We start from the raw sequence: 26,318 nt of genomic DNA, 5'->3' as shown, positions 1-26,318 counted from the left end.
TTCTGATCACTGAATTCAAATTACTTTGCCCTATACCTTTGTGGGATTGAGTTTTGTGTAGATCATCATATAAAGAAGGCATTCAGCTGGTTATCAGAAGGTTGGTGATTCTAACTAAGTACTGCCGATGTGTGAAATATTTCTGAAGAAGACACCTAGTAAGATCTTCCCCCACCATAAAAGCTGGATTCAACTGTGGGGATGTGACTTAACACCAAACACACAAACAAACACATTTTAAATGAATTAATTAAACTCACCCACACAATGGTGTTTTTTTAACAGGAAAAATTGTCAACACTAATAATTTCCTTCTAAGTACTGAAAAAAACAACACTGGGCCTAGTTCTAGGGCCTTACTGCAAACTGAGCAAAATTTGAGCCATAAAAAATAATGTATTCAGAAATACCTGGTGGTCCATAAAGTAATAAACCTTTCCATGGACACAAGATTCCTTTAAACAATTGAGGATACTGAAAAATACAAAAGAAAAGCTGTAAACTTGTTGACAATAAATTATCTTAATATGGCTTGTTTCTTCATAAATCTTTGCAAAATGCTGTAGCCAATCAAAATCTTCAGTGAAAGGTGGGTAGGCTTTCATTTTAAAATCCATGCTGATTATGAAAAACATTCTTCTTGATGTGAATTAATTTCCTTTTAGTAAAATTAATCTTCAGTGATGCCTATTACAATTTGCAGTCATTTCATTCTTGGCTTCATTTAATTTTACCAAGTATTTTTATCAGCTGTTTCTGCAATTTTCAATACAGCAAGCAGATATATATGACCGTTTTGTAAGAAAATACTAACTGGCTGAAACACCTCTGGAAACCAAAGAAGTAAATCAGAGATTCATTTGATATCTGAGAATGATGAATTTGTAAAAGACATAAACAACCGAGGTGCAAGGATAGGACTCCTGACCTTGAGGTTGCTGGTTCAAACCCTGTCAAGCAATTAACCATTCTTCAGACGATAATGTAGCTCACATGAGCACCTGGCTTTCCATTTAGTTTATACATAATTTATTTTAGGTTGATTGTGAAGGAAGTTCTACAACTTATATTAATCACTCTCGACACCTCATTCCTGATGGAATCCATTGCCACGAGGGTATGAGAGAAGAAGCCAGTTTCTGCCCTTTTAATGCTCAGCGCCAAGCAAGGGAGCCACTGGTACCATTTTTCACGTCTTTGGTATGACGCGGCCGGGGATCGAACCCACGACCTCCCGCACTCGAAGCGGACGCTCTACCACTAGGCTATCGAGGCTTTCCATTTATACAGAAGAATGCCGAAATTGCATACCAAGAATACATAATCCAATGAAGGTAAAGTACCGGTGGTAAATAAGTTTAAACTATGAAAACAAATAAGTTACAGAATGAAAGTAATAAAAATTGATTTCTTAAAGTTGCATTTTAATCTCTTTTGATGAAATACATAAATACGGCTCACCTTTATTGGATAAACTACAGCTTCTTTTGCTAATCTCTTTGCTTCATCTAAACCTATAATATCATGCCATTTCACATTTGGGTTTTGTGAATAAATATCCTGGAAAATAAAATAGATATTTTGATTTTGTGAAGAAATATCCTGAAAAACACAGATCTAAAACATCTGTATACAGTGAGTATATCATGAAAACATCTGTATACAGTGAGTAAGTATCATGAACAAGAGCTGTCAGTTGACGGCGCGCTTGACTATTCTCAGTGCTTGATAGTATAATATAAGCTATGAGTAAAACTTTAACATTACAATACGCATATTCTAAGTCGAAAAGGGGACATAATTCAGTCAAAATGCTTAATATAGTTGTCTGCTCCTGTTTACAGACTGGGGTCATGATGGCAAACAAGTATGCAAAATATGAAAGCAATATCTCAATGGACTTTGAAAATATTTGGGGTGGTATGCAAACTTTAACATTTGTGTGACGCTGAATCTAACCCTAATGCTCAAGCCCACCCCGGGGCGAGTAGGAAGCTCCCCTATTCTTCGAATAGTCAAGCTAAAAACCTATGAAAATGAATAAAGAATAGAATATTTTGCAAACCTTTTGAATTTTCTTCAATGAAAAGATAATGTGAGTGGAACACAATTATCAATAAATTAATTAACATCGATCAGTCATCAAACTGTATCATTACTTTCAATGTGGAGAAAAGGTTTCTTGGACGTACCAAAACAAATGAATCATTTCTAGGATATAGCTTTCATCTGCAGTATTTTCTAGAAAATAGTAAAGATTTCAACTGAGAAGTCTTTTAGTCAAATAAGCAGATATTTTATCCCATATATTTTATAGCCTAGTAAAAACAAGTGAATGAAGTATTGCCATGCAATACAAAGTCCCCTACTGGAAGGCGCCTAATTTTCTCTACTGCAGTATAACATAATGAACTGATATCTGTCAATGATGTATAAACAATATTGTACTATATATACAATATAATATAACAAAGCACTTGGATTAAAATTTGCATATATAAAAACGTACAGTTGTTTTCATTTTGGAATTTTTTTGGCCAATATACAAAAAGTTATCATAAAAGTTATTTATAGTAACAACAAAGTGAAATTAATCCTAAAAAAAAAAAAAAAAAAAAAAAAAATTTATAAAATGTAAGTCCACAAGAAAATCTTTACTAGGTAGAGATAGATCAACATACACCTAAATATTGGATGTAACATGCATGTTGTACCACAGAAAAGTGGTCTCGATTTTTCCCTACGGCCAGTAATAAAAAAGTTACAATGTAATCTATTTATAGTAACAACAAAGGGACGTAATTCTAAAAAAGTGTGCCTCATGGTGGTGAACATTTGTGCCAAGTTACATCAAAATCTCTCCATGCATGAAGAAGAAATGCTCCGGACAAAGTCATTCTTGAATTTGACCTTTGACCTCTAAGTATGACCTTGACCTTAGACCTAGCGACCTGGTTCTGGCGCAAGACAATTTGTCTCATGGTGGTGAATACTTGTGCCAAGTTACATTAAAATCCTTCCATGCATAAAGAAGAAATGCTCCAGACAAAGTCATTCTTGAATTAGACCTTTGACCTCTAAGTATGACCTTGACCTTTGAGCAAGGGCTCCGGGATTTATGCATGACACATTGTCTCATCATGGAGAACATCTGCGCCAAGTAATATTGAAATCCCTTAATGAATGACAGAGTTATATACCGGACACGAAACAGACCCTGTTCATGCCATGTTAACATTTGACTACTAAGTGTGACCTTGACCTTTGAGCTAGGGGTCTGAAAGTTGTGCACGACACATCGTCATATTATGACGTAAAATTTTACTAATTGATATTAAAATCCCTTCATGGATGAGAGAGTTATGGACCGGACAGGAAAAAAGCCCTGTTGACCTTTAACCTCCAATTGTGACCTTGACCTTTGAGTTAGGGGTGCGGGTTTTGCGCATGACACGTCGTCACATCATGGGGAACATTTGTGTCAAGTAATATTAAAATCCCTTCATGGATGAAAGAGTTATGGACCGGACACGAAACAGACCCTGTTCATGCCATGCTAACATTTGACTACTAAGTGTGACCTTGACCTTTGAGCCAGGGGTCTGAAAGTTGTGCATGACATATCATCTTATTATGAGGTACAACTGTGCCAAGTGATATTAAAATCCCTTCATGGATGGGAGAGTTATGGACCGGACAGGAAAAAAGCCCTGTTGACCTTTGACCTCCAATTGTGACCTTGACCTTTAAGGTAGGGGTCCGGGTTTTGCACATGACACGTCGTCTCATCATGGGGAACATTTGTGCCAAGTAATAACAAGTGAATGAAGTATTGCCATGCAATACAAAGTCCCCTACTGGAAGGCACCTAATTTTCTCTACTGCAGTATAACATAATGAACTGATATCTGTCAATGATGTATAAACAATATTGTACTACATATACAATATGTGATAACAACACACTTGGATTAAAATGTGCATATATAAAAACCCACAGTTGTTTTCATATTGAATTTTTTTGGCTGATTATAAAAATGTTATCATGTAAGTTATTTATAGTAACAACAAAGGGAAATTAATCTTTAAAAAAAAAAAAAAAAAAAATCTATATAATATAAGTCCACAAGAAACTCTTTACCAGGTAGAGATAGGTCAAAATACACCTAAAAATTGGATGTAACATGCATGCTGTACCACAGAAAAGTGGTCTCGATTTTTCTCTACCGCCAGTAATAAAAAAGTTACAATAAAATCTATTTATAGTAATAACAAAGGGACGTAATTCTAAAAACAAGGGTGCCTCATGGTGGTGAACATTTGGTCCAAGTTACATCAAAATCCCTCCATGCATGAAGAAGAAATGTTCCTTACAAAGTCATTCTTGAATTTGACCTTTGACCTCTAAATATGACCTTGACCTTAGACCTAGGGACCTGGTTCTTGCGCATGACATGTTGTCTCATCCTGGGGAATATTTGTGCCAACTGATATCTAAATCCTGCTTTGCATGACAAAGTTATAGACCGGACAGGAAAAATATCCTCTTGACCTTTGATCTCAAAGTGTGACCTTGACCTTTAAGCTAGGGTACTGGGTGTTGCGCATGACACGTCATCTCACCATGGGAAACATTTATGCCAAGTAATATTGTAATCCCTTGATGGATGACAGAGTTCTGGATCGGACAGGGAAAACACCTTATTGACCTTTGACCTCCAATTGTGACCTTGACCTTTGAGCTAAGGGTCTGCGCTTTGCGCATGACATGTTGTCTCATCATGGGGAACATTTGTGCCAAGTAATATTAAAATCCCTTCATGGATGGCAGAGTTATGGACGGGACAGGAAAAAAACTCTGTTGACCTTTGACCCCCAATTGTGACCTTGACCTTTGAGCTAGGGGTCCGGGATTTGCGCATGACACGTCGTCTCATCATGGGGAACACTTGTGCTAAGTGATATTAAAATCCCTTAATGAATGTCAGAGTTATGGACCGGACACGAAACAGACCCTGTTCATGCTATGTTAACATTTGACTGCTAAGTGTGACCTTGACCTTTGAACTAGGGGTCTGAAAGTTGTGCATGACACATCGTCTTATTATGAGGTATATTTGTGCCAAGTAATATTAAAATCCCTTCATAGATGGGAGAGTTATGGACCGGACAGGAAAAAAGCCTTGTTGACCTTTGACCTCCAATTGTGATCTTAAACCTTTAAGCTAGGGTCCAGGTTTTGCGCCACGACACGTCGTCTCCTCATGGGAACATTTGTGCCAAGTAATATTAAAATCTCTTCATGGATGGGAGAGTTATGGACCGGACAGGAAAAAAGCCCTGTTGACCTTTGACCTCCAATTGTGACCTTGACCTTTGAGCTAGGGGTCCGGGATTTGCGCATGACACATCCTCTCATCATGGGGAACATTTGTGCCAAGTAATATTAAAATCTCTTCATGGATGGGAGAGTTATGGACCGGACAGGAAAAAAGCCCCGTTGACCTTTCACCTCCAATTGTGACCTTGACCTTTGAGCTAGGGGTCCGGGTTTTGCGCATGACACGTCGTCTCATCATGGGGAATATTTGTGCCAAGTAATATTAAAATCCCTTCATGGATGACAGAGTTATGGACCGGACACGAAATTGCGGACGGACGGACAGACGGACGGACGGAAAAGTGCATTCCTATAGTCCCCGAAACTGGTTTTCAACCAGTAGGGGACTAATAAAATCCCTTCATGGATAAAAGAGTTATGGACCGGACACGAAATTGCGGACGGACGGAATGACGGAATGACAGAATGACGGAATGACGGAAAGACGGAATGACGGAAAAGCGCATTCCTATAGTCCCCGAAACTGGTTTTCAACCAGTAGGGGACTAACAAGTGAATGAAGTATTGCCATGCAATACAAAGTCCCCTACTGGAAGGCACCTAATTTTCTCTACTGCAGTATGACATAATGAACTGATATCTGTCAATGATGTATAAACAATATTGTACTACATATACAATATGTTATAACAACACACTTGGATTAAAATGTGCATATATAAAAACCCACAGTTGTTTTCATATTGAATTTTTTTGGCTGATTATAAAAATGTTATCATGTAAGTTATTTATAGTAACAACAAAGGGAAATTAATCTTTAAAAAAAACAACAAAAAAAACAAGAGCACCGCCTTGCGGGTGCCGACGCTCATCTGATTTTTTTTGTATAATAGAAATATTGTCCTACCCATGATTTTCTAAGTCTAAAAAGGGCCATCATTCTTGCAAAAAGCAGGATAGAGTTATGTTTCTTGATGTACAGTGTCCACTTATGATGGTGAAAAACTGTTGCAAGTTTTAAAGCAATAGCTTTGATAGTTTATGAGAAAAGTATACTTAAACATAATACTCAACCAAGAAAATGATTTTCTAAGTCCAAAAGGGGCCATAAATCTTGCAAAAAGCAGGATGGAGTTATGTTTCTTGATGTACAGGGTCAGCTTATGATGGTGAACAAGTGTTGCAAGTTTTAAAGCAAAAGCTTTGATAGTTTAGGATAAAAGCTGACCTAAACATAAAACTTAACCAAGAAAACTGATTTTCTAAGTCCAAAAGGGGCAATAATTCTTGCAAAAAGCAAGATGGAGTTATGTTTCTTGATGTACATGGTCTGCTTATGATGGTAAACAAGTATTCCAAGTTTCAAAGCAATAGCTTTGATAGTTTAGGAGAAAAGTTGACCTAAACATAAAACTTAACCAAGAAATCTGATATTTTCTAAGTACAAAAGGGGCCATAAATCTTGCAAAAAGCAAGATGGAGTTATGTTTCTTGCTATACAGGGTCAGCTTATGATGGTGAACAAGTATTCCAAGTTTCAAAGCAATAGCTTTGATAGTTTTGGAGAAAAGCTGACCTAAACATAAAACTTAACCAGGCAACGCCGACGCCGACGCCGACACCGACGCCGACGCCGACAACCGCTCAAGTGATGACAATAACTCATCATTTTTTTTCAAAAAATCAGATGAGCTAAAAAAACAAGAGCTGTCTCCATAGGATGACATATGCCCCCGATGGCACTTTGAATGAGTAGTTATGGCCGATGTTAGAGTTTAGGACCTTTGACCTACGGAGCTGGGTCTTGCGCGCGACACGTCGTCTTACTGTGTCACACATTCATGCGTAGTTATTTTAAAATCCATGCATGAATGACAAAGATATGGACCGGACACGCCCATCAATGCACTATCATGAAAAATGACCTTTAAGTGTGACCTTGACCTTTGAGCTACAGACCTGGGTCTTGCGCGTGACACGTCGTCTTACTGTGGTACACATTCATGCCAAGTTATTTGAAAATCCATCCATGGTTGACAAAGATATGGACCGGACACGCCCATCAATGCACTATCCTTTAAAGTCTAAGTGTGACCTTGACCTTTGAGCTACGGACCTGGGTCTTGCGCGCGACACGTCGTCTTACTGTGGTACACATTCAAGCCAAGTTATTTGAAAATCCATCCATCGATGACAAAGATATGGACCGGACACGCCCATCAATGCACTATCCTTTAATGTCTAAGTGTGACCTTGACCTTTGAGCTACGGACCTGGGTCTTGCGCGCGACAACGTGTCTTACTGTGGTACACATTTCATGCCAAGTTATTTGAAAATCCATCCATCGATGACAAAGATATGGACCGGACACGAAATGCGGACAGACTGACAGACTGACAGACCGACAGACGGACAGACGGTTCAAAAACTATATGCCTCCCTTCGGGGGCATAAAAAAAAAAAATCTATATAATATAAGTCCACAAGAAACTCTTTACCAGGTAGAGATAGGTCAAAATACACCTAAAAATTGGATGTAACATGCATGCTGTACCACAGAAAAGTTGTCTCGATTTTTCTCTACCGCCAGTAATAAAAAAGTTACAATAAAATCTATTTATAGTAAAACAAAGGGACATAATTCTAAAAACAAGGGTGCCTCATGGTGGTGAACATTTGGTCCAAGTTACATCAAAATCCCTCCATGCATGAAGAAGAAATGTTCCGTACAAAGTCATTCTTGAATTTGACCTTTGACCTTTGTGCCAACTGATATCTAAATCCTGCTTTGCATGACAAAGTTATAGACCGGACAGGAAAAAAATCCTCTTGACCTTTGATCTCAAAGTGTGACCTTGACCTTTAAGCTAGGGTACCGGGTGTTGCGCATGACATGTTGTCTCATCATGGGAAACATTTGTGCCAAGTAATATTAAAATCCCTTCATGGATGGCAGAGTTATGGACGGGACAGGAAAAAAACTCTGTTGTCCTTTGACCCCAAATTGTGACCTTGACCTTTGAGCTAGGGGTCCGGGATTTGCGCATGACACGTCGTCTCATCATGGGGAACACTTGTGCTAAGTAATATTAAAATCTCTTCATGGATGGGAGAGTTATGGACCGGACAGGAAAAAAGCCCTGTTGACCTTTGACCTCCAATTGTGACCTTGACCTTTGAGCAAGGGGTCCGGGATTTGCGCAGGACACGTCGTCTCATCATGGGGAACACTTGTGCTAAGTGATATTAAAATCCCTTAATGAATGTCAGAGTTATGGACCGGACACGAAACAGACCCTGTTCATGCTATGTTAACATTTGACAGCTAAGTGTGACCTTGACCTTTGAGCTAGGGGTCTGAAAGTTGTGCATGACACATCGTCTTATTATGAGGTACATTTGTGCCAAGTAATATTAAAATCCCTTCATAGATGGGAGAGTTATGGACCGGACAGGAAAAAAGCCTTGTTGGCCTTTGACCTCCAATTGTGACCTTGACCTTTAAGCTAGGGGTCCAGGTTTTGCGCACGACACGTCGTCTCCTCATGGGGAACATTTGTGCCAAGTAATATTAAAATCTCTTCATGGATGGGAGAGTTATGGACCGGACAGGAAAAAAGCCCTGTTGACCTTTTACCTCCAATTGTGACCTTGACCTTTGAGCTAGGGGTCCGGGATTTGCGCATGACACATCATCTCATCATGGGGAACATTTGTACCAAGTAATACTAAAATCCCTTCAAGGATGGAAGAGTTGTGGACCGGACAGGAAAAAAGCCCTGTTGACCTTTGACCTCCAATTGTGACCTTGACCTTTGAGCTAGGGGTCCGGGTTTTGCGCATGACACGTCGTCTCATCATGGGGAACATTTGTGCCTAGTAATATTAAAATCCCTTCATGGATGACAGAGTTATGGACCGGACACGAAATTGCGGACGGACGGACGGAATGACGGAAAAGTGCATTCCTATAGTCCCCGAAACTGGTTTTCAACCAGTAGGGGACTAACAAGTGGACAATACATGACAATGAGTAGTTAAAACTTAGTAGCTAATGTACGTAAATATATTTTTTATTTTGTCCCAGCATATATTACATTATATGCATCATAAAATATCATCATAAAATGCACACTGCTACTCTTTGAGACCAATATATTCAACAGTGCACATCTCATCTATCATCTATTTTACCTTACACTCAGCAGCACCAAGTTCTATCCCAAAACAAGTCTCTATAAAAGCTTACTATACACAATGTTTGATCAGCATAGGTCATTCAAAACTTACGTTTTTGTCCAGAAACAGTTTCTCTGTTTTGAATACCAGTGACCTTGACCCTAGAGGCCTAAAATGTAAGCCAATCTTTCTCTCTCCACACCTACATACCAAGTTTCATCACAATATCCCATAATTCCTATCTAAAGTTACTGAGCAGAAAAAAAATCTGTTTAAAGTAGCTGCAACTTTGACCTTGACCCCAGTAGCCCATAATGCAATGCAAACCTTTCTCTTCCGACAAGCACCTAAATCTCAAGCTTCACTGCTGTAGTGCAATATTTCAATCCTAATTACAGGATTTTGTTATTCTATGTTTAGTAAGAGCAACCTTGACCTTAGAGGCTCCAAATACAATCCTAAACTAGGTCTCTGTATAAGCTTTATATACAACAAATTTGGTCAGAATAGCTTATTCCAGATTCAAATACTATCTGGAAACTGTTTTAGTATATTTTGAAATAGAATATTTTCAGTAACAGCACCCTTGACCTCAACAGCCCAAAATATTATCCCAATCCATACAAACTTGCTATACACCAAGTCTGATCAGAATAGGTCATTTAAAACTTGTTACTGACTGGAACTGTTGTTCTATTTTTGGTAAAAGTGACCTTGACCCTAGTACTCTATAATGCTACCCCAATTTTTATGTCCTCATAAGCTACTTACAAAATAAGTTCCACTGCAACAATGCATTCCTCAGAAAAATCACAGAGTCAAAATCATTCATCTGTTATTAAGAACAGTAACCCTGACCCTGGAGGCTCCACAGAATCCAAAACTAGGTGTCCATAAATTATACTCTTTTGCAAGTTTCAAAGCATTATTTACATTCAAAGAGTATGCTAAAGTACATATAAATTTACAGTCCAGATAAAAACATACATTAACAGTACTCACTCTACTTATATTTTGAGCTAATTCTCTCCATTCTGCATTATATCCTACATAGCCACCTAGAGGTTTCAACAATTTATCCTGAAATATAATGAAACATTTATTCTAAAGATTCATACAGAAATCTTTTGTAAAATCTGCATTATGTAGAACTTCAATTTTGCACAAAATAAAAATTCAGCTTTTTACTAAATTAAATCTTTTTCTATTTACCCTATTATTAATTTTTTCCCATATCTAACGTTACATGTCATCCTCCAACACAACTGTACCATTCCGCTATCATGGTAAATCTGACACAAAGCATGATGTGATGCTTTTGCATAAGTTTAAAAGAAGGAATCATGTCCTTTTGATCGTTTCCCTTTTTTACTGAGAAAGTAAGCATTGAACAAATCATTTATTTACTGCAACACTGTCCTGTCAATACTGGATTTATTTAAGACTCGTAAAACATATTGGACAAACTGAAAGACATGTTTTTTCAAATGGGTACTCATCCTAATATATCATCTCCATATTGTAGAAAATAATGTTTAACAACCTAATAGCTAAAAACATATTTAAGGCATTACTTACATTACTAACATTTGAAAAATCATTCGACCCTTCCTCTACATTTATTTTAGTGGCATCGTTTAACATGGCACGAATATCTATTATCTGTCCTGGCTGAAATATACCAAATATATTCTAATGATCACATCAATACAGATTTGCATATATGTAAATAATATCAGGAATTCCCGGGAGCCTTTTCTATAGTAATGACAGCATCAAATGAATGAAGAGACAATGTAATATCATAAAGTATTCTCTTCAAATTCCATATGGCAAGGCAGCAATCTCTATACTCTCTATTATAGCCTGGGTAAAGTTAACTTTTAGTATTTATATTTACTTCCAACTACAGCTGAATCTCGATATCTCTAATTCTAAGGGATCTAGCATTTAACTTTGAGATACTCTGTACGTGTTTTCGGGACCAGACTTGAAACATGTCTTTGAGACAGCCGGAATTTTTATATAAACAAGTTTGAGATACCAAATTTCATTTGAGTATATGCACTGAACGGGACTAAAAACCAAATAAATCAGCTCGATAAAAAAAAGACCAAGAGCAAGTCACATTTAAACCAAATTAAAACTGACTTCTAAAATCCATACTTTTTCTATTGCTGATTGTTCACTTCACCACACAATGTTATATTTTTAGACTTGTGCAAAACCTGGTTTTAGTTCAATGAATTAGGAAATATGTGAAATAGTTTAAAGTGTACACATTTTTTTTTTAATATTTAAATTATGCACATACAAAAATGTAAATGTATTCAAAATTTGATTTTAGATGAAACAATGATTTTATAAAATGGTATGACTAACTGTGAATGAAGATCTGGTATATTTTAAATTTTGTTGCTGTATCGTTGCCTCAGCGCAAAAACTGGAAAAATGCTTCTACAAGCACATTTATCCACTTTCCGGCTAAGGTGCCTATACTTGGAAACAGAAACTACATAAAGCTTGCTAAAAATACGGCAGATTTTTTTCTATTCTAACTATACAGTGAAAAAGTGACATTATACTGAAAAGGAATAAAGGACATAGACAGGAAATTGATTAAAGGAAGAGAAGCAAATATGATTCTTTGTAAAGCAAATAAATAATCTCTGAAACTCTGTTAGCTAAACTATATCTGTTTACTTCCTTGGTCAATTTTAAGGCCATTGGAAAGTCTGGTGAACCTTTGATAAAGATCTATTCTGCAAGTATTATTGTAAGCTGCACTGTCTAACCTAACTACTGGTATCAAGCAAAGGCAGCTATAAGTTTAAAAAATTGTGGCATTTTTGATACTGAAAGAATAAAGACAAAATCAACCCCTGCTCCCATTTATCACCATACCAACTGACCAAGGCAGACAAGTCCCACCCCATAACCATTTTTCACGATCTATCCTAATTATTCGACTATTTACATTTTAAACTGAAAATTTGCTACTTTCTAATTCATGTCCTTCATTTTGCAAATTTAACACTTTTATCTAACAAAATCGAATGGATACTTTTGTCAGCCTTGGTTAAACCAAGTCAGCGGTGGATTTTGTCCAGCATTCCATATAGTACAGGATATAATGTATTACCTAATGAAAATCTAGACAGTGATGGCTAAACACAGAAGTTTCCTAAAATATTTTCATTTTATATGCCTATAAATCAAGTACACAGCAAAAGGGATGACAACTAAATCTTTGAGACAAACATGTGAATTATTGTGCCAGTTAGATACTTTCATTTTACCTTTCCATCTTTATTGACAAATGAGGGCTTTTCCTTAGCCTCATTCTGATTTACTTGGAATTCCCCCTTCCCATGAGGCTTTGCTGACCAACAGTTTCTGAGCTTAAATTTGTTTGATATGATCCAGTTAACATCATGTATAGTAAGTGGGGCCATTGTTTTCATTGTAAAATTTATGTATGTCTCAAACATTTGATGAACCCATTCTCATATTCTATGATACAACAAAACACTTTCTCAATTAAATGTTTCACTACTTAAAACAGGCATTTTTAATTGCTTGGGTTAAAATTTATTCTTTTGGTACAATGGCCTAAACCTGAACAAACTTAAGTTTTAAAATAAAGTTTTCATTCAAAATAAAGATGTTTATCTTTAAAAAAGTATGCCCAAGGGCAGAATGTCGAGCCCACTAGCTGTCATGTGTGACCTTGACCCTTAGACCTAGGGACGTGGTTCTTGTGCATGACACTCTGTCTCATAATGGTGAACATTCATGCCAAGTTACATCAAAATCCTACCATGCATGAAGAAGAAATGCTCCAGACAAACTTCAATTTGACCTTTGACCTCAAACTGTGACCTTCACCTTTGAGATAGGAACATGGAGTTTGTGCATGACACACCTTCTTATTGAGGTAAACAACATTTATGCCAGATATAAACCAGATTGGTCCATGCATGTCAAAGTTATGGTCCGGACAAAATCGGACGCACGCACATACATCAACCCGCCAAAAGTGATGACTAAGTCTAAGTCACCATAAGTGGGCTCAACAAAAGTTTTATATTCAGACAAAAAAGCAAATTGTCATGAAAATCAAAGAATAAACACATTTTTGTAAACCAATGGCAATAACAATGGTTTGCTCAGCATATAAACTTCAACATGACAGCTTCTATTTAATCTGTATTTAATCATAAAATGGACTTGGAATTTGAGTTTGTTTGTTGTTAATGCTGTTTTTTCAAAGAGCATTCAGTTGTATCTGGTGGAAAGTAAGTTTACATAATGGTCAGCTAAAGCAACAAGAGTTCTTGCTTTCCCTACAAGTAACAATCTTTTTTCCACAAATATATGAAAACTTTTCAACATGAATACGCAAAGAAGGATGGACGCCAGAGACGCTTTGTCTTACGTCAATCAAAACATTTGAGTAACAAATCCATCAGCATTATTATAACTATAGTATAAGTGCAAGGAATATAAGAGAATATCTTAAAATGGCTAACAACAAGTTTTCTTGTTGGAACTACCAGTATCTCCAATCCTGACTGTTTCACTACATCCTTCAAACTATTATGTTAAATAGAATGACTGACATACAGTGCAAAATCTTCCATTTGAAAAGGTGTAATGAATTTTTTAGTTCCACATCAGTCCTGTTTAAATAATATACTGTGAAGTCAGTAATATCATAGGGGGCTAATTTTCGTGAATTTCACATTTGTGTCAAATTATGAGCTTTCTTTTTAATGAACAATTTAAATTCTTTTTTAACACTGAATTAGTAATCAATAAATGAGCCACACCATGAGAAAACCAATATAGTGCATTTGCGACCAGCATGGATCTAGACCAGCCTGCACATCCGCGCAGTCAGGATCCATGCTGTTCACTAACGGTTTCTCTAATTGCAATAGGCTTTGAAAGCGAACAGCATGGATCCTGACCAGACTGCGCGAATGCGAAGGCTGGTCTGGATCTATGCTGGTCGCAAATGCACTATGATGGTTTTCTCATGGTGCGGCTCAAATCTATTTTTAAGTGAAACAACAATCTTTGCTAAAACCACAAAATTTGATGTGCACGAAATTAAATGTTTTTACAGCAGCCACCTCCACGAATCTGTCCTTAGAGCTTTATCACTTTCTTCGTTCTATCCTTTTTTAATATAAAGTATAAAATTTGTTGTCTGCTTCTTATAAAAGTAATAATTTGAATGTGATAAACATTAAATCTCACCTTCCCCCTTGGTAATCTTTCCGCCGGGCTTTCGACAATTTTGTTATCCATGTTATTACTGCCCTGTACAGTTAAACCTTGTAACGCTAGACTCGAAGCATCGCCGTTTGCCACACCATTCATCTGGAGGGGAAAGAATACTTCAATTTACCTTTTTACTGAATTATTAAAGTAATAATTTCACCACAATATACATTAAATCTTATAATGTCAGACTTGAAGCATCACCATCTAAGCCACACCATTCATCTGGAGGAGAAAAAATACGCTATTTCATTATTTTACTTTAGTGTCAAATATATATATTATGTTGTCGCAAATATGTTTTAATTTATTGGCAGAAAGTATCTTAATGGCACTTCCTATAAACTTATTAAATTCACCAAGTCATGGTATAGTAAATAACCTTTAACAAACTGTTGCTAAATTAAACTTACAAAGCAGAAAGTAATGATGTGAACAAAAAATATTTGCTTTGAAATAAGTAAGTTTTAATTTCTGATAAATTTGTATTGTACATGTTACAATAAACTGGATTTTTTTTTTATAAACACTTTAGGCTGACAATATATGGTTATAATAAAATAAATCATTGTTTGAATGTTACAGTTATTAGGCTTTTCAATGAACTGACCCCTAGGCGTTATCGCAATAATAATTTGGCTGCCCACACAAAACACAATTTTTTTTTCAGTGAGGTTGTGTGAAAATCAGAATAATATTATCCCAATGTCATTAAGTTTGGACGATGTCCCTGTAACTTAATTCCTACATATCTAAACTCCCAAGAAGTAATTTCTGGACTTTTGTATGTTTGGTTTAGTCACACCAACCTGATCTGGACCATACAGTGACTTTACTAGCTGTTGTTAGTGGAGGAAGATCCCAGATTCCTCTTCTAGCATCATTTCATAATGGGATAGAACCTGAGTAGAACCACCAAACTTCCGTAAGCCAGCTGGATGGCTTCTCTACACTGTAAGCAAGGTTTCAAATGGGTGAAGGGCATGTGATTCAAAGTGAGCTGCTTTAACCACTCGTCTAAGGAAGCCCCTCATAATTTTGGCATAGGTTACTTTCTTATATAACTTACTATAGTTGGTGTAGATTTTGACGCCGAGTCGTTCGGCCTTCTAGTTGAGGACTGTACTGTACGCTGTCTCCCATTCATCTGCTGACCCGACTTTGGCCTGTTTGAACTGGTAGGTGGACTAGGTGGTCGGCCATTCTGTGGAATTCTTGGTAATGAAGGCGTTGTATTCTTTTGACTGAAATGAAAAATATTCATCTTTGATATACACTGAACTGGTATTTTTCACTGTTTGCATTGTTCATTTTCAACAACATGAAAAGACATTAATTTGAGGTGATAAAACATTCATGTTTCACTTTTCTTGACCTAAAGAATTTTATCCTAATTTAACACTTGTTTTAAAGAATGGTAGACAAAACATTTGCAAAACAAATTTCCTCTGACTACGTGCAGCTTAAACATTTGAAGTATAATATTTAAAAGACAAAATGCCAATGGAAAAAATTCTAAATGACAATTTTTAAATTCAGAAAAATGTTAACATCTTCAAATTCAATTAGCAAAAACAATAAAAACTTATTTTCTTCATTTAAAGATGTTAAAATAATATTTTGACATTTTTTAACATAAGGAAAGATTATTTTATGCTTAAAGATAAAATATCTTATATATACTTTGCTTTAAAAGAAAACGTATTAAGATTTGTATACAGCCTGTAAAAGCAAAAAGTAACAAAAAATATTATACATTTATTCCAAAACCAAGTAATTCTAATTGCATGGTTAAAATTTCCCTTGTACCTGCTACTACAATATAATGTAAAATAATACAAACATTAAAATATACTGACTCCTTCAACCATAAAAACAGACATATTTGGGAGTTTACTTAAAATCTATGTGTTTTCAAATGTTTGTAATTAAACTATTCATACTATTCTACAAGCATAGAAATGTAATGTTACAAACATAAAAATAAATGCTGCTATAATGCTGTATCCCTTCTCCAAAATAATTTTACAGAATGTTGATAAGTGATTACATAATGGCCATCATATTGGCCTGAAGTTGGTCCTATTGGCCCCAAGTCTAACAGCCAATAGTCAACTGCCCCTGGCACAATAATAAGGCAATTACAAAATCACCTGATTACTGGCAATTTTATTAATTAACTATACAATATTTATCAAGTTTATTTGAATCAAAGGAAGAGAAACATGGACAAAAAGTTTCACATTTCATATGCTAATGTATTTAAAGATATACCATGCTGAACTTTCTCATTCAAAATATGACTGTCTACAAAACAGTAGAATGTAAACCAAGGATAAACATGTTTGTATAGATGAATATATACTAAGTACTGAATTTTGCACTTGTGTAAAAATATGTAATGCAACTGAAAAAACTGGAAGTGTCTTAACTTACAGCTACTGTTACTGAATGGAATTAAATCATGACTGTATTTAACAATATTTGAAATGATATTATGTCTAATATAATATAGTTATTTAATAACAGGACAAAATAATAATGCATCTAAAAAAAATTGCCTTTCACAGTATTAAAAGTGTATTTGTACTTTAAACAGTCAGAAGAAAAAAAGCATTATATACTAATGCATTTGATGTCTGCATCACCTAACTCTACATGCAGGCAAGCAAAAAAATCTGAAAAAGAAAGTCAAAATAATGCTGTATTTATTGTTATTTTAGCTGTTGAGAGCAGTAACATAGGAGATCTTAAAAAGAGATTGTTCAAAAACAGATTTTCTAGAGCTTACAAGTTAAAAGGCATAAACTATTTTAACTGTTTCTTTTGTTTTTCATTCTGTAATGATTTTACATAGAAAATGTTTCACAACTGCAAAATTATGGAGATTTAATATGGCACTGCATTGTCAGGACTTGAAAAATCTACTTGTACACTTGTAAGACTAGAAATCAGCTATGGGTGAACAGAACTTGCTGCACTCGTCTTGCAGGATAAGTGCCATTTTTTACCCCCCAAAAATGGAGCCATGCAGAAGCCAGATAGCTTAAAGATTTAAACAGAGGTTGATTTCTTGTTCACAACTTTATAAAATTGGTCTTGCAGAGCCAAATTACCGCCAAAACAGTAAATTATTCAATCTGCATCTACAACCAGAGACAGATTATTATATTCAAGATACCTGACTGTAATTGGATAACCTCATTAAAATAACTATGACCTATCAATGTTTTAACCATAGCATGTATTTCAGTACCAATTCACAAGAAACCAACCTACTCCTAGACAGAAGTTTAGGAATGAATTTGTATCAATCGTACCATGCTTAAACTTAGTTTGCATAATGTTAGGCAACTGTGATTCTGTGAAAAGCAATTTACCAAGTTTCTACTACTGTAGATTGGGTAACATTCACAGTACTTTTATTTACACCAATTTTTGTGAATACAGTTTTATTACAATTAAAATGGGAAAATTTAGTTAAAAATATGAAATAAAAAAGTTTTTTTTGTTTTGTTTTTAAGTGAAAGTTCAAACTGTGAATTCTAAACAAGGCAGATACAGTATACCACTGATCACTTGAATTCACAAGGGGGCTGAAAAAACGCTTGAGTTATCCAGGGTTACACAAAAAATACTAGAGCTGCTTTTGAGAGAAGTGCATGTCTCCCACAACTGCCTAATTGTCTGAATATTAGTATATGAGTCAACCATGCACCAAGACCTCAACTGCCTTATCAGACTTTCAGTGCTTTGATTATAAAAAAAAAGAGAAAAAAAAAAAGAAACAAGTTTCAAGGGCCATAATTTTGAAGTGCCTGGGCCGATTTGGTTAGTTATTGAACTTGCATGAGGGTTTATTGGCAAACACATTTTGTTCAAGTTTGGTGAAGATCGAATGAGAAATGTCCGACAAGATTTGTAACAGACACACAGACTGACACACACACATACAGGAGTAAATCAATATGTCTCCCACACCACATAGTGGTGGAACATAATAAGGAAATTGGTCAGGGATAACGTGCATTGCTGCAGTTAGCCCGGAGGCTCAGCCATTGATGCTTAAGTAACCGTTGTTCCTCTGTATGTCTATTGGCCATCAAATCTATTGGCTCTCAAATCTATTGGCCATCAAATCTATCGACCATCATATTGCAGCAAAATGGTGTGAGAAGAACCCAATCTACAGATCTATTTTTAGAATTGTAACTAACTGGCCCTCTACTAGCACAGTCAACAAAAATACCTGGACATTCTACCATTTCGGGACGCGCTGAAGTAAATCGCAATCAATATTAATAAATGCAAATATCAACAATATCTAGACAAAATAATTTAGTTCTCAGTTATTTAAGTGCTATCGAGAGGTGTGGCTTACATGTAATATTTTCATTAAATTAACTGAACATGTCTGAAAGTGATGCAACAGTAAATTTCTAAAACCGTGTGAAAAACATGATTATGTAACTTTGACTTTCAACCAGATTTGCTGACGCAAAAATTTCTGAGATCTGAATCATCTGTTTTACCTAAAATTTACTGGTTTTGTGCCTTTGTCTGTACTACAACATAAACTTTGCATATAATGTTGTAGCCATTTCCCATTCACAAACTCAAATATAAAATATAACTAGACAATACTTTGCATAATTTATATACATTATATGCTACTGAAAGTGCCACTGTGCAAAAACTTACATTAGGACTTTATGATCAGTATGGATCCAAATCAGCCAGCACATGCATACAGTCTGATCTGGATCCATACCGGCCACTTATCAGTAACTGTTGCTTACTGTAAAACCATTTAATTTCATGGGCATGAAATTTCGTGGTTTTGGTCAAAATCGCGATTTCACGGGGATATGAATTCGTGGATTTCAACTTATGAACATAAAATGAATGGGAATTTTACTTGTTCATTGGTATTAGATTTCATGGATTGATTCAACCAAGAAATCCACAAAAATGAATCCCCAATGAAAATATTAATGATAAACTGACAGTATGGATGTGAGGATTAGTGAGCCGCACCATGAGACAACCAGCATAGTGCTTTCGCAACCAGCATGGATCCTGACCTGAGCCTGCCTGGTCAGTATTCATGCTGTTTGCTAACTGTTTCTCTAATTGCAATAGGCTTTGAAAGCAAACAGCATGGAGGCTGGTCTGGATCCATGGATGCTGGTCGTAAATGCACTACGTTGGTTTTTTCATGGTGTGGCTCAAGTGTGGATTTACACTGATCTTGATCCTTGCTGGTAGCAAAGCCCTGATTTTAGTTTTTGCACAGCGGTGCTAAAATGTTAATTGGAACTATTGTATAATTATCTACGTTCATAACAATAATGGCATGTACATGTGAAGATCTTGCTAGAACTTGCTGTAACGTAACTACTGCCTATATAAAATTGCTATACAACAAAATGAGAAGGGTATCCTAGCAATGATATTTCAAAATGGAATGATATCTTCTTTTCTGAACTTTCTTTGAAATACTTTGCCTCAAAAAAATGTATTTCCTAATCTTAACACCACCAACATTGACTTGCTAAATATTAATCATTGTTACCCAAATTATTTGAAAACCCATCTACATCTTAACAAAGCCTGCATTTATGAAGTGCAACTAAATATAGATTATTTAATGGAACGTAAAATTTGGTACATACTATAATGAACACAGCATTATGGTGTACTTGAACACAGTCTAACAGTGTAACGTGTATATGAACACAGTCTTACAGTGCATGATGCAGTCAAAAAAAAAGTGAATGATGTGTTCTAAACACAGTTCAACAGTGTACTGCTCAAACAAACACAGCCCAACAAATTTCAGTCAAGTAGTATGTGGTGCACAGCAGTTTTCAGATAAATATCTAAATATTTCATGTTTTCTGCAATTAGCATATTGATGCTCAAAGACCAAAATATCAAAGTACATTGCCTCAGTAACTCTTTTTATTAATTAAATATTATTAGCATTTCAGCCAATTAAAGAAGAGTCCATGCAAGTAAAAGTCACGGCACCAACAAGATCTAAAATGACCTTGGAACCCTTAGTGTAGCCTTGACCTTTGAGATAAGGACTTGTGGCAATACATTCTTTTACTGAAGAAAATATTTTTTCCAGATGAAAAATGCATGTAAAAGTCATGGCTTAGATAACATCTTATGCAACTATTGACCTCCCAGTGTGACCCTGACCTTAGAAAATAATTACTCATTAAAGCAAACATTTCTACCAAATAAAAAAGACTGTTCAATGCATGCCACAATTACAACCTCTACAAGCTATAAAATATACTTTGACCCCTATGTGTGACCTTGACCTTTGAGATAGGGGCCTGGTGTTTGCACATAACACTCTGTCTCACAGGAGAATATAATTTCTGCCAGATAAAATAGCATTGCCCAAGTTATGTCAATGTAAAAGCTTGGACAAACTCTGAAATGACCTGTGACCTATAAGTGTGACCTTGACCTTTGAAATAAAGGACTGAAGTTTGCGCACCACACTTGAGCAGGCCTGACAAAAAGTACATCAATATCAAAGTTTACTACACAATTATTCAACAAAACTGATGATGAATGATTAAGCAAAATGTGTGTTATAAAATACATAATGGTCCAAATTAAAATGTGTTTGTGGTTACTGACGTGCCCAGCTAATCTGATGAAGTCACATAATTTGTCACTTACCATAAATGTTCAGATATAAATCTGTTCTTTCCACTGAATAGTTCATACATATATTCAAACAAATCAAAATTAGTTTAGAATAATCAAATTAAATATAGAAACTGGGCAAAAACTTGAAATAATTGGAGCATTCGAATTCCTATCGATATTCTGTCAAATATAACTTGCAACTATCTCAAAATGTTTTAGAAACAAACTAAATTATAACCTGGTTGCATTTTATTCTTTTCCAGATCTTATTATCTAGTTTATTTATTTTACCCTTATGATTCTGCCTTTGCGGCCAGTACTGATCATGATCAGCCCGCAAATCCATTCAGTCTGATTATGACCTGTACTGTTCGCCATTCAGTCAGTACTTTTTCAATATGCACCCCTTTTAACAGTTAATGGTACTGCCCAAATTGAAAGATGGACATGAGTTCAGTATAGAAATTTAGCAGGATAAGGGTTAAATATATAGTGAATTACATTAATTAATTTGAGAAGAACATTTCCAAGATTACAGCAATTGTTTACACAGGTGACTTCACAATATGAAATAGATGCATTCTGTGTTCTTTTAAACATTTCTTGTGCTAACAGACGCAGTAAACAAACGACATGGACCTTTTACTGATTTATTTTGAATACGGAATACATTAAAACAAACTGTTTGAATGAAAAAACCTACGTTCTGAAACAGGTATTGTTTCAGACTTGCATCTTGGTAGAACTACTGACCTGTATGCCAGCAGGACTTCCTCACATGAAGAATTATCTCTACAGTCAAAGGAATGTTCTGAACCCAAACTGGTGAAGAGCAAATAGTCTGAAGTCTGCAACCATAACCACTTTGCCGTGGAGGCCCTCGATTGCACTGGCTGCATATCATGCCTTGCAATCACAATGCCCTTGAAACCATACACCAAGCTTTAAAGATGCTCTGGATATAAAATGATTCCTCCCAAGCTTTGATATCTAACCTTGACCTTGAAGCTATAGACCTTGGTCTTGTAAAATTACTGTTTTATTCTGTATTTTTCATATTTTATCCTGCAGTTTCAAAAACCTTCATATTTGCGAACTGCAGCGGTTACTAAAATTCAACTAAATGTCTTTCTCTTGCAAGATTAAACTTTTCAAGAATATTCCATGGACGACAAATACCTAAGATACCTCTGGCTGGTTGGGTGCATTAAATTATTAAAATGTATCATGTAAGACATTTCAAAAGCCCTTCATGGGAGCAGACACAATTAAACATTAAACCTTTGATCTGTTAGTGTGCTCTTGACCTTGAAGCTGAGAATCTAGGTATTGTTAGTAACATAAAGTTAAAACATGGTGAACATTATTCCATGTAATGACAGACAGAATTATGAACTTTGATAGACAGACACTATGATAACTATATATTACCCTTTCAAGGGCATGAAACAGCATTAGATGAATGGTGGCAAAAATTTATACAATTATCTGCATATGAAAATGAAACCACAGTTTCTAAACCTATAATATGCTCACTAGTTTATATATCAAATTGAATTCTTTGAGTGGGAAACTTAAATCGTTTGGAACAAATCTTTTAAAAAGACACATTAGGACCATATTTTCCAAAAGTGTTGGAATGGTCCCTTAAAATTGAGACACCCTCAAAATTTGCAAAAGCACTTGGTTATTCTCCCGCTATTTTTTGGAAACTATGTAATAAAGGAACCTATACATCAGAAAAAAAGTATAATATTAACAAGCATTTTGTCAAATGCAAAATGCACACCATAACATGTAAAGCCCATATGTTAAAATTATGAAATTTCCTTTGAAATGTTTTGTGATAAATGATTTGCACAAAATCATGAGCAGTTTCTGCTGTCAATGAGAAAAAATAATGTACTGTTAGAAATGGAAATGAATTTACTCTTTGTAAATTAATAGCAAAGTTACTTCAATCAAATTAGCCGAAGCAGGTCAGTAAAAATAGAAAAATGATGGTGTGCACCCCTAGCCCTACTCGACAACAAGCCATTTGTCAAACCTGTGTAAGAGTATAGCACTGCTTGATGCCGAATGTCGCATGCTACAACACATAAATTATAGTATCAATTTAAATTTCTTCTTTATCATTTTATCCTTAATAAATTTTCCATCTTTAAGTTATGATATCTTTTCATTTATCCATTATAAATTTCACAATATAGACCTAATTATTTCATCAGCAATGAAAGACATAGCAAATTGTGTATTTTTTCTTTCTCAAATACTGAAAAAAACCATAAACTACAGGATATTTTGAAATCCTAATCTCTGTTACAAAAGATCTGGCATGTTTTGTATTATCATGTGTCTGCTTTATTACATTTGTGTAAAATTGTGCCCAGTCTGTATTTCTTCCAAATACATTCAGTTACATATGGGTCAGTTTAGTTATATATCATCGCCTCAGCAAAATGGATACCTACTTCTATATGTCGATGTAGGCAAGCACTTTCGAGCTGAGGCCAAGATATGATATAATGTGACCCCAGCAAGTTACTACAAGACTGTGGCTAAATAACTCTGAAAAGAAATCATGCAACAAAGATTTAGCAGTGAATTACCTGTTTGCTCTGTTCATTTTTGTTCTTCTGTCTCCTGAAAAACAAAGATTTAGTGTAATTTTCTGACTGGTCTTCGCATTTTCATATCTATTTTTTAAACCTTTCGCCCCCCCCCATCTTTTATAATATATTATAGGTACTTTCATTCAATTTAGTTCTGAATTGTCATTGTAAAAATTAAAGAGCAAAAATAGCTGTGTAACAACAACAACAACAACAACAACAGGATATAGTACTGAGATCATCTGCTGAGACATGTGATCAGACTGTTCTATACTGAAACCGTTAGAGGTATAAGCGGAGAGCTTACATTTATTACTGGTATATACAAGGGGAAAAATCACTGCAAACTGTTATAAAAGGAAACACATGGTTTTATTATGGAAGGTGAGAATTTGTCAGAGGATGAAATATTTAGTCTGAGGCAAAGAAGGGTTTGATGGCATACTGGGCTTTTTATGAAGCAAGTTAAATTAATTCCATGTAATTCCAATCATTATTTTGTGAGTTATTTCAGTGATTTGGAACCATCTTCATTAATCACCTTAAGCAAAAATATTGTTAGGAAAATCAAAATCTATGTCAACATGACTACAGCTTAGTACAAAATCCCTAAATAGTTTAACAGCATTATTAACTATACCTACAGGGAAATTATTCTAATTCTTAAGATAGGAAACTAGCATCCTTTAACTTGTAAAATACTACCAAAATTTAAAATGATACATTTAATTAATATCACTTATTTTTCAACAGTTGTAAACAGACATAAGGCTGAAATGCAGTAAAACTTTGATGACATGTGGAACTTTAACTGATTTGAGAAAAAATATGAAAACTAACTTTACTGAAATGCCAATATAATCATCATAGCTGTTTTTCCATTACCCCCCCCCCACCCCCACTCCCTCCAAAGAAGTAATTAATGTCCAATGTGAGTCATATTTTGGCTGGAATGCTCATTCTGGTAGGAAAGGTCAAATGGCGACTTCTCAGTTCTCTTGGTTTAGAATGACTCAGGGCACCCTTTAGGAATTTATATTCAGCCACAGTCGGACACGTGGGTACAATCTCACACATTCTGCAGGTTATCATCTATATTGCTAATAACATTCTAAATTCCAACAAATTGCAAATTCTAGGTTAAAGTAGAGATTTATTCATTTTGTTGGGTTTAACATCGCACCAACACATAGGTCATATGGCGATTTTCCAGCTTTGATGGAGGTGGAAGAACTCTGGTGCCTCTCTGTGCAACATTTCATCACAAGCGGGCATCTGGGTAGAACCACCGATCTTCTGTAAGCCAGCTGGATGGCTTCCTCACATGAAGAATTCAAGGCCCTGAATGACGCTTGAACCCACATCGATGAGGGGCAAGTGATTTGAAGTCTGCGACCTTAACCACTCTGCCATGGAGATCCCTAAAGTAGAGAACATATCATCAAAGTTTTACCGTAATAATTAGGGAGAATAGTTTGTAAGGTGGATGATATTGTATGAAAGGTATGAATGTAGCAAATTCAAAAACATCACTGCAAACCAACAACCTTATACCTGTTGGATGACCTGTTAAAGCAAACAAGCAAACTGCATTAATTCCTCCTTCCATTTCTATCTAGCTTTATTTGGATGGTGCTTATCAAACTTATCTTGCCGGTGCACTGTGTCAGTCTGTATTTAAAGAATCTGGCACAAATTTTTTATAAACTTTCCTCATTTTCACTTGTCATAACTTCTGCACAAAACTTCCCTGAAGTGATTCACAACCTAATTGTTTCACATGTGACTCTTTTTAAACATAAAAGCAATTTTTTAATTGTATAAAAGGCGAGACAACTTACTATAGTAACTTAGCAAAATAACTATATATGACTGTACACCTTAAATAATACCTTATAACTAAAGCACCTAACTGGGAATATCATTTATCCCTTATAAAAAAGGCAAAACCAGAAAAGGAAAATGCAGCTTTCAACATTTGATAAGCACCATTCATTTTAGTTTGCAACAAATGTACAAATTAACATAAATTCTAATATGCTTGTTAAAACACTCTTACGCTAGAATGAAGTCATGTTAACGTGCGGTGACGTCAATGTTGCGACTAAGAAAGAGCTCTTCTATATTTTATCTATTGTTTTAGATTAAGGGCATATTAGAATCGAAATAATTAATAGCAAAAGAGTGCTTTAACACTATTTATGCACGATGGGCGGTAATA

General features: G+C 35.4%; 1 protein-coding gene across 13 annotated transcripts in view; it reads right to left on the bottom strand.

The window, feature by feature from the left end:
* The window catches only part of LOC123522823 (katanin p60 ATPase-containing subunit A-like 2), an 82,107-nt gene that overhangs the window by 9,674 nt on the left and 46,115 nt on the right, over positions 1-26,318 (bottom strand). For 6 of the 13 annotated variants that reach the window (XM_045300272.2, XM_045300276.2, XM_053549579.1 and 3 more), the window contains 8 exons: positions 24,095-24,128; positions 23,533-23,574; positions 15,880-16,054; positions 14,787-14,909; positions 11,100-11,192; positions 10,524-10,601; positions 1,462-1,560; positions 411-474 (listed from right to left, as the gene is read on the bottom strand). In XM_045300272.2, coding sequence (XP_045156207.1) covers positions 411-474; positions 1,462-1,560; positions 10,524-10,601; positions 11,100-11,192; positions 14,787-14,909; positions 15,880-16,054; positions 23,533-23,574; positions 24,095-24,128 — 708 coding nt within the window. Of the gene's footprint in view, positions 1-410; positions 475-1,461; positions 1,561-10,523; positions 10,602-11,099; positions 11,193-14,786; positions 14,910-15,879; positions 16,055-19,059; positions 19,087-23,532; positions 23,575-24,094; positions 24,129-25,651; positions 25,664-26,318 lie in introns of all 13 variants that reach the window. The other 7 variants (XM_045300278.2, XM_045300280.2, XM_045300282.2 and 4 more) reach the window with 5 other exon arrangements.

The sequence above is a fragment of the Mercenaria mercenaria genome, chromosome 8 (assembly GCF_021730395.1).
Source record: "Mercenaria mercenaria strain notata chromosome 8, MADL_Memer_1, whole genome shotgun sequence".
NCBI lineage: Eukaryota > Metazoa > Mollusca > Bivalvia > Venerida > Veneridae > Mercenaria > Mercenaria mercenaria.
Note: the sequence above shows the minus strand (reverse complement) of the source record. Positions and strands in the feature narration are given on the sequence as shown.